The sequence below is a fragment of the Haliotis rufescens genome, unplaced genomic scaffold, assembly GCF_023055435.1.
Source record: "Haliotis rufescens isolate VD_foot unplaced genomic scaffold, xgHalRufe1.0.p SCAF_3, whole genome shotgun sequence".
In the NCBI taxonomy this organism is placed as follows: Eukaryota; Metazoa; Mollusca; class Gastropoda; order Lepetellida; family Haliotidae; genus Haliotis; species Haliotis rufescens.
In genome coordinates, this window is record NW_025964001.1 from 40,553,869 (window position 1) to 40,563,696 (window position 9,828).

Genomic DNA, 9,828 nt, shown 5'->3' on the forward strand with positions numbered 1-9,828 from the left:
CGATTATTTACAATCCGCCGTCATTTAGCTGGAATATTGCTGAGTGCGGCGTTAAACAACAACCCAACCAACCAACCAACCTTTCAAACCATGTAAGTTTGAAGGTTGACAAAGATGACATAAATGTGTAAAACGTTGTTCAATTTTGCCAACACCGTTCCCATTGTGGTTGCCGGACAGAATGTCCCAATACACCATCGGGTGGTTACAAGACGTGACCTTTCAGATTGTGCATCATCGTATTGTGACAGCTTGATTCGTTGCTGACGTCATTGATCTCTGGATCATCAAATGCCAATTCGTACAGGGCATGAGCTAGACAAACACCGTTGTGACGAAGTTGAAGGGACCTGTTTAAATTCTTCGAGTTATCCGGGATTCAACACACCCCAATTGATGAATAAAAAAGGGGAATAGATTTTACTTTGAGACAACCCTAAGTTCGACGGAACTATGTTTGACTGTATTTGTAATACTGCATATCACATCACTGCACATCTATCATGTAGCCCCTTCACTTCAGTGGGAATAAAACGACAAAACCCTTTCCATATTTCACAAGAAATATCTGCTAAAGGCAGAGTCGATTGTACGATAGGCTGTATGCTGCCAAATACGTTAATGTTTTAGAACAAAACAAGGACCGTTATCGCTTAAGCCAGTCTATATATAATATATATGTCATATATCACAAACGTTTGGATTGTTCAATAAGGAGAGAGGAGAATATATTTTTCTTGGGTGATAATATCATTGCATCGACAAAATGTCTTAACTTTTAATTCTGCAATCTCACTTTTTTGTGTCGTTGAGATCAGTATTGAGAATTCTGCTGTGTGTTTAAAATTAGTTTTCTCTGTTGGTGAGGACGCAAGTGTTGCCCAGTGTGATTATGTGCTTGTCTGTGTATCAGATCTCAAGGAATTGTTTTCCATTTACCCAGCCCGACGCTATATAAACTATTCAGGTGATATATTGAAAACATTGTTTATTAAACAAACATAATGACGTTCGTTTGATAAATACACACTTTGTAGGGTTTTAATTCCACTCTCCCTTTCCACTGAGCTTTTGTCACATGCTATTTAAACTATACTTTCTAAAACAGTATAAAATTTTGCATTATCAAGGATGATGATACTTAAGCTTGCATTACTTTCTTCTCAAAATGGTGATGATAATGATACTAGTAATATTTTCAGTGATTTTCAGAAAAATAAGCGAAAACAAATACCCTTAGTTTCTTCCTTTAAGTTTTAGATAGGGGCGGTTGGGTAGCTTTGTGGTTAACGCGTTCGCTCGTCACGCAGAAGACCCGGCTTCGATTCCCCACATGGGTACAATGTGTAAAGCCGAATTCTGGCGTCCTCCGCCGTGCTATTGCTGGAATATTGCTAAAAGCGGCGTAAAACAAATGCTCACCCACTCCTTTCAAATACATTCCTTGAAAACCCTCCATTCTTGTTACTTTGACATACTTATCACACAGAGACTGATTATTCTCTGGCGTTTGCGTTTTCATATTTACTTACACGTGGTCGATGTAACTGGTGGTGGGCCGTCCCCGAGTTTCATCGCAGGCCCAGTCGCATTTTTTAATCAAGCTTAGTAAATATGGAATCAGTATTTGGGCCAAGACATAATCGTTTTCGCAAATAGCTGGTTTTATTACTGATCTTTAGTGATCCATTGATATAATTTTCCCCTCTATTATGCCTTTTATGCCCAATGGAATCTATCGAGACGGACTGATTATTCTCTGGCGCTGACGTTTCATATTTCACCGGTGTCGCCTGTGCGATAGGATTATTATACTCGCCTTTTCGCAAACACCCGGTGTCATCACTATTTCATTGTTATTTATTGACACATGCTCATGATATAATCGAAATAGTAAAATAGATTCTTCTTAAGCAGTGCTTGTGTATGTCCGGACTAATGCCGACTCTATAGTGCTAGCCCACTAAGATACCATGCCGCAGTTTAACATGAATACCCCACTCAGACACAGTTTACTGACCAGTGTTAGCCCCTTCATGTCAAACACCGAGCAGTGTAACATCAAGTACTATAAGAACAAACTATAAGAGGCAAGATAATAATATTTACATGTTTATTTCAGTATAAAAGTTAACAATAGCTTAACAAAACTAAAGAATATGTCAACAAAATATTTGAAAGTCCGCACACTTTTGCTTTTCGAGGATAGTGCGGTCATTGGAACAGTCGGACAATTGATCTATGAATGAAATCAGTGTTGAACACATGAGGACCTATGCCAAATTGACTGTGGTGGAACTCACGCTCTCCGGGTTCTTTAACTGAGCCACTTAACATAGGCAGCACAAAGACCTTTCCCGGCACGACCACCGGAACCGATGCTGCGGTTGATGCCGAAGTAGATGTCGTAGTTGGGGGAGCCGCCCTCGGAGTCCGACTGTCCGTTCAAGGCAAAAAGTAAGTTTGTGTTGAGGAAATAGTTGAACTCTGCTCCCCAATTGTTCCAGATGACGAGGCCGTCGGCGATGATGACGCTGAGACGGTTGTAGATGATGTTGGGCCGGGTCAAGAGAATCCCTCCTTTTGGCGAGTTCATATCGTTACCATAGATACGAAATGTTGAACTTGTTCCTTGTATTTCGGCGTCTCGAGATGTGGAACGACTATCACCACCTGTGATTATAAAAGATAGCAGCATGTAGGACATATAGTTGTACAAGCTATTGTTGTAACGTTTCCGATCTTGAATTCAATCAAAGTGACGAGCATGGGTATGATTCTGACAGGTCAAGATTTCAGGGATTTTGACCTGCGTTCACAGGTTTGCGGAACAGCACATAGCTCAAACACTGGTGGATGTCACATATACCTGTTTCCGAAGTATATATGTCGTATTTGTCAGTATGGGCCAATCGTCTGAACCACTTCTATTTGAATTACTTTAAACAAACGGTTTTCTCAGAAGTTACGTATCATAATCAACAGTTAATTATCATGGTGATTGGTATGTGACAACGTGATATGAAGGAACTGTGAGAATAACAACTACCTTGATAGTCTCATGGTAGGCCTGTGATTGTTGGGCCCTGGACAGTTAAATGGGGTCTATCTTTTTAATATGAGTCAAACTACTTCAAGCTGAGATTTTTCAACTAATATATGTTGCTGCTTGCGAGCATCCTAAAAAGCTGGATTAGGAAGAAAGGGATAACATTTTGGGGTTGTCCGCCCAAAAAAATTGGAGTTGGTCTTAGATATGTTTCATTCATTTACTCATTTCTATTTTGAATACAATTGTCAAATTTTACATCACTGTTGTTTTTTCTGTTCGTAATTTTTCTAAATAATCTGTACATTTAATCTCTGTTTTAACTCTGTTTCGTCGTTTGTTAATCTTCCTTACCCCAAGGCCACATACACCCTCCGAAGCTCCCACTCTCAATTCATTACCACGATTCATAACATACAAGTAATATACTGATATAACTGATTCGGTTATACCATGTGCTGCTGGTAATTAACCACAGGTGTCAACAATACACCTCAAAGATCTTTCACTTAAAATGATATAAAGTCATTGCCGTCAGTGCATTTACTTTTTTATGATAAGTAACAGAATCTATTTATCCATTATAAATCCTTACTTATAACTAGTATTGACTGGTATAGATTGTTGGTTGGCCTACCGTATCCATTGTTGGTTGGTGAGTCGCCGATGTTGAACACCCAGCCTGATGGGTTGCTAAACCACATGTCAATCAGAACTTTGTTCTTCCTGCTTTTAGACCCAGGGGCCCCAAAGCTCAGCTTGAGAACGCCCCTCTTCCCGCACGTGCCTGTTCCATATAGTGTTGTCTTCCAGGACAGAGAGCTGCTGGTGTTGATGGTCGTTCCTGACGTCAGGTCAACAAATAGGTCATATCCTGCAGAAGATAAAACATGTATTGTAACGACAAAACCACAGTGAACTGGGGATATGATAAAATGAATAGACTACACACCACACAACATGTTTGTGGCAAATTATTTATGCATCCATTAATCAACGAAGCTGTACTTCGCGTCTCTCAAATTGAATAAAAGTCTTTCCCGGTTTGAGAAATGTCAGTTATTTCGTGAAAAGAAAAACATATGACCCACAAAAAATTGTATTTGTCACAACAGGTCTCGACCCTTGAAGATCCGGGATAGAATAGGTTTTCAGCAACCCATGCTTGTAGTAAGAGGCGATCGGATTATCAGGCTTGCTGACTTATATGATGCATGCCGTCGTGTCCCAATTGCGTGGATCGATGCTCATGATGTCAAACACTGGAAACTCGATTATTTACAAACCGGCGTCATGTAGCTGGAATATTGCTGAGTGCGGCGTTGAAGAACAAACAAACAAACAAAACAGGTCTCCTCGTTTATGAACTTTAAAGAGCGAAAGAGAGACCCCAAGGTACATCGTTGTTTCCACACTACAGATACAAACATACACAGAACACATACCTGTGGCGACAGAGACACAGCAGAGCACAGCTAATGTTGCGGGTAGGTGGAGATGCATAGCTGCTGAAGGACAGTCGACTTCTCTCTGTGTCCGAAGTGTATGGTGCCGTGTACACCCCGACCTCATATATACGTCAACCCGACAGAGATCAGCCAATAAGATAGCCTCCCATCACGTCATTTATCCGGGATGTCTCAAAACGGGAAGCTTCGTCATGGATGACTGGTTAACGCTTTTTGAAAAGCATTGTGCTTTATAGTTCATAGCAGTGTACGCCCACGTTACAAACTACGTCTCTCGAATAGTGATCTGGAATTAATTCATATGGTGAGAGATACAACCATCGCATAAAAAAACTGACACAATTATCGTCATGGCAAATTAACATGAAGACCATGTTTGGGAATTTCTTTTCACGAACACCTGTTTTTCTCGGCTTTTTAAAGTTTTAAACACAATGGAATCTGTATCGGCTATTCTCTGGCGATAACTTTTTATATTTAAATAAAGACAAACAGAAAGAATAATATTTTCAAACACCTGGAGAAAAGAGTCTATGATTTTTCTAATTGCCCTTAACGTCAGAATCTTACAGAAAGTGTATAATTGTAGCACTGAGGAAGCTACGTACATACACCAAGCAACACAATAGTTGTGGATTGGTCGAGTATGTTTTGAGATGTTAATACTTTTGTGTGGTAAGCAAATGTACCACACCTTCATAAATACCACCCTCTTGCGAGGCTGATTATTTGCCTTCCTATTTTAAAATACGTGTTTTGCATTCGTGTTTACCGAGTCGTGCACAAATCTATCACGAGGCAGAAGAGCCCATTGTGTACAACCACTTTGGGCTGGTGGGTGTCAATGAGGTGAGACATACGTGTGTGAAGAAATGGTTTCTGATTGGCTCAACAACAGCAGTCGCTGTCGAATCAGAGAAAGAGTTTACTCCAGGGAGTCTAATTATGATTACTGACAACTGTTGGTATATTCATCTTTGAATATATCTACCTATATAACACTTTAATGTCTCATATTGCAGTAGCAAATACGGTGCTCAAAAGTGAAGCCCTTTTCCCTCTACATTCTCTCTATCAGAAGTGTTTGGCTTGTGATGGGTCCGACTTGGCCCGGGCGGTCAAAATCAACTTTAAACACACATTTGTATCTTCAAATGTATTTATATCTATCGATTAGTGTTATATCTACCTATATACCACTTTATAATGTCACGGTACATCGTATTTAAAGGAAACAAGGGGCTCAAAGTAAAGCATTTTTACTGTATTTTCTTAAGAAAATCTATGTCAGAAGTGTTGGGTCCGACTTGGCCCGGGCGGTCAAAATCAACTTTAAACACACATATGTATCATCAAATGTGTTTACATCTATAGATTAGTGTTAAATCTACCTATATACTACTTTATAATGTCACGGTACATCGTATTTAAAAAAAACAAGGTGCTCAAAGTGAAGCCCTTTTCCCTTTACATTCTCAACATAGTCTCTATCAGAAGTGTTTGGCTTGTGTTGGGTCCGACTTGGCCCGGGCGGTCAAAATCAACTTTAAACACACAGACGTATCTTCAAATGTGTTTATATCTATAGATAAGTGTTATATCTACCTATATACCACTTTATAATGTCACGGTACATCGCATTTAAAGAAAACAAGGTGCTCAAAGTAAAGCCCTTTTCCCTCTACATTCTCAACATAGTCTCTATCAGAAGTGTTTGGCTTGTGTTGGGTCCGACTTGGCCCGGGCGGTCAAAATCAACTTTAAACACACATTTGTATCTTCAAATGTGTTTACATCTATAGATTAGTGTTATATCTACCTATATACCACTTTATAATGTCACGGTACATCGTATTCAAAGAAAACAAGGGGCTCAAAGTGAAGCATTTCAACTGTATTTTCTTAAGAAAATCTCTATCAGAAGTGTTGGGTCCGACTTGGCCCGGGCTGTCAAAATCAACTTTAAACACACAGATCTATCTTCAAATGTGTTTACATCCATAGATTAGTGTTATATCTACCTATGTACCACTTTATAATGTCACAGTTTATCGCATTTAAAGAAAACCATGAGTTCAAAGTGAAGCCCTTTTTCCTCTACATTCTCAACATGACTAGTATTATATCTACCTATATAACACTTAATAATGTTGCACGATAACTCAAAGAAAACTGGTCTGTTAAAGTCGAGCACTTTCACTGTATCTTCTCAAGAAAATTTCACCAAATGTGTTAGAGTGAAGTATACTCTTTAAAGTGAAGCCCTTTTTTCATGGTATGTGTCTGGTCGGAAAATCCCTTGCTTTTACCTAATCCGTCGTGGGTTTTTTCAAGGATCATACTCACAGGGTAGCACTTGGAGAAGGTAAGGTGAGACTTTGCATTTCAGGATAAACCTCTCCCTCAACCCTGCTTAATGCTTCTATTATCTATGAGTGTGTTAAGGAAAACAGGATTATCTCAGACAGTTGTAATCTGCCATACCGCGAGAATACGTGCTGCATCTCCGAGCAGCTCGTTCTGTGAAAACACACTTCTCCTGAACCTGACTTGGACCACTCAGTATTATTGTCGTAATGGTTAATAGACGCCATAAATTAAAGTTCTCTATATATCTTGGGTTGCACACACCACTTTCACCAAATTAAAAATCTTAGACAAAACTGCAAACAATCAAATATCTTCACCCCTAAACTTAAAATACCAAAAATAGACACAACACTAGCTAGCCAAATAAATAAACAAACCGACCCAAACATAGCTAAAACTACCACCCTAGCATACATACACGAAAATTGGCCAAATTGTTGTCACATTTACACGGACGGATCCTCAGATCCGACCTCCAAACACACAGGTTTCGGAGTCCATACCACACAACCAACTAAAACCACACAATCCTTCCGACTCCCAAACAACCAATCAATATTCACGGCAGAACTAATGGGCATGGCCTCAACCCTCCATAATCAAGAATAAAAAAAACACAAAAAAATTCTAATACTTACCGACTCCCCAAGTGGACTGCAAGCCCTCCAAAACAAAAATACCAAAAACCGACCTAAATTAATAAATCAAATACTTAAAAGCTCCAACGACCTAACTAAGGCAGGCAAACAAATAACCTTCTTGTGGATACCCGCCCACGTAGGAATATACGGTAATGAAAACGCCGATAAAGCAGCTAAACTATCCCTCAAAATCCCAGAAATAAGCTTAAACTTACCCATCTCAAAATCAGAAATTAAAAGTGTAAACAAGCAAAAAATGACAAAAAATGGCATAACCTATATCTAAACTCAAATAGCCAAATCAAAAAAGTGCTCAGCAAACCACTAACCAAACCAAAAATTCTCCATCCATCCAAAAAAATCGACAGAGTAATCACTAAACTCCAAACAGGACACACCAACCTAAATAACCACCTAAAAAAAATAAAAAAACACACTACAGGTAACTGCCCACACTGCAAACAACCAGAAACCCCAGAACACGCACTCATCCACTGCACACACTACCTAACACATCGAACCGCATTACAAACCACCCTCAATCTAAACAAGGCTCTCACTCTAGAAGCAATACTAAACCCACAAAATAAACTAGAAAACTTCAAGGCCTTAGGCGTATTCTTAATAAAAACGGAACTAATAAAACGCATCTAAAAACACAATAACCTACCAAATCAAAATCACATAAACAAACAAACATCCACCATACCAAGCTCCCTTAGTTCTCCTCCCCAATCCCATCGGCATCTATTCCTAATCTCAAAATTCCCAAATTCTATATAAGCAACCCCTAAAACCCCCCTCTTGGGTTGCACAGACCACTTTCGCCCCTTTCGGAAACACATTAAATGGCCTGGCCGGGCCCGTGTGCGAAATACGCATCAGTCGGAAAGCGCACGTTAAATCTCCAAAGTAAGTAAGTAAGTACCACTTTCGCACCTTTCGGAAACACATTAAAAGGCCGGGCCGGGCCCGTGTGCGAAATACGCATCAGTCGGAAAGCGCACGTTAAATCTCCAAAGTAAGTAAGTAAGTAAGTAAGCAACTTTGTTCTACAGTCGTGATGTTAAGATTATTAACCACCCGGGACAAGTCGATCCGACAGGTTAAATGATACGCAGGATGCAAAAGGAGGTAAGCGCAAGTACGGTACAGAAACTGAAGTAAGTTGGGCTCTCTTAGTTTTCTGTATGCTTACACATCATCACGTCATACTGGATTTAAATTAGTTTCTTATTCTAATACTGCTAATCTTTGTCAGTGGCCAGTGAAAGTATCACAAGGGAAAATTCCAATATATGCAAAATATACAAATATACATATATATATATATATTAAGATGACATACAACTTATACATACTTACGTGTATAAACTACTATCAAACAGTGAGGATAACAGGTGTTTGCATAGAGGTGAGCGTAACCTGAAACCGGTGGAACAAACACACGCAAAGGCAAGTTAGTTGTTAAACCCGATTAGCACAAGTCAAAACAGAGAATTTCATCGGACATAACTCCATTTGCTACTTCTGTGGTAGTCACCAATCAATCCATTTATACTTCCAAAAATAGCTTTAACCCTTTTAAAGCTTTTGAGAAATTCAGCAGTATGGGTTTGGTCTGACAAATCAAGAAGCACAAATGGGGCATGTTTCGGCCAATGATTAGAGTATTCTTGCAAGTCTAAGGGTCCAACAGGAGTTATTTCTGCGACATGCTATTTCAAAACCCAAAATTCAGAGGGATATATATGAAAAGAAAAAATGAAATAATACAAATATATATTCCTTCCAGGTGAAGGCTATCACTTGAAATCAAATTAACAAAGCAGATTTTAGTCAATGACACATCTCTTGGGGTAGAAGTTCATCTCTGTCACCATGCTATGGTATTTCTGGAAAGGAAAGTTAACTTACAAAGTCGTAATATACGTGAAAGGCTTAATGTTGCTGATTAAGCGCAAAGATATAAACTCTAACTGACTGCTCAGTAACATCATGTAATACTAGTAATATTCAAATAAGTGTACTTGTTCTAGGTGTGTGTGACGTGGATACATATATCTAAGCGTATAGAAGAAACGTCAACAAACTTGTAACTACATGTATGTATAAAATAATAAATAAGCCATGTTCTTCATATGTAACTGATCTTATACCACCAGCTGTGTCACAGAAGGTCAGTTATAATCTCAGAAACCGCCATGATTTTGTAGTTCCATTTACACCGACATCTATGTATTATGATCAGGGTCCATTGGTATCCCTTCAGCAAGTGCGATTCAGGTCCTAACACATT

The 9,828-nt window shown here is 39.1% G+C and overlaps 1 protein-coding gene across 1 annotated transcript; it reads right to left on the bottom strand.

Annotated features, from left to right (window-relative positions):
* Window positions 1-2,111: 2,111 nt before the first annotated feature.
* On the bottom strand, window positions 2,112-4,644 carry LOC124125179. The gene is made up of 3 exons (XM_046488457.1): window positions 4,495-4,644; window positions 3,687-3,923; window positions 2,112-2,673 (listed from the first exon to the last, which is right to left on the bottom strand). The coding sequence occupies exons 1-3, from the start codon at window positions 4,619-4,621 to the stop codon at window positions 2,318-2,320; spliced, it is 720 nt and encodes a 239-aa protein (XP_046344413.1). The 5' UTR covers window positions 4,622-4,644; the 3' UTR covers window positions 2,112-2,317.
* Between the last annotated feature and the right edge of the window lie 5,184 nt (window positions 4,645-9,828).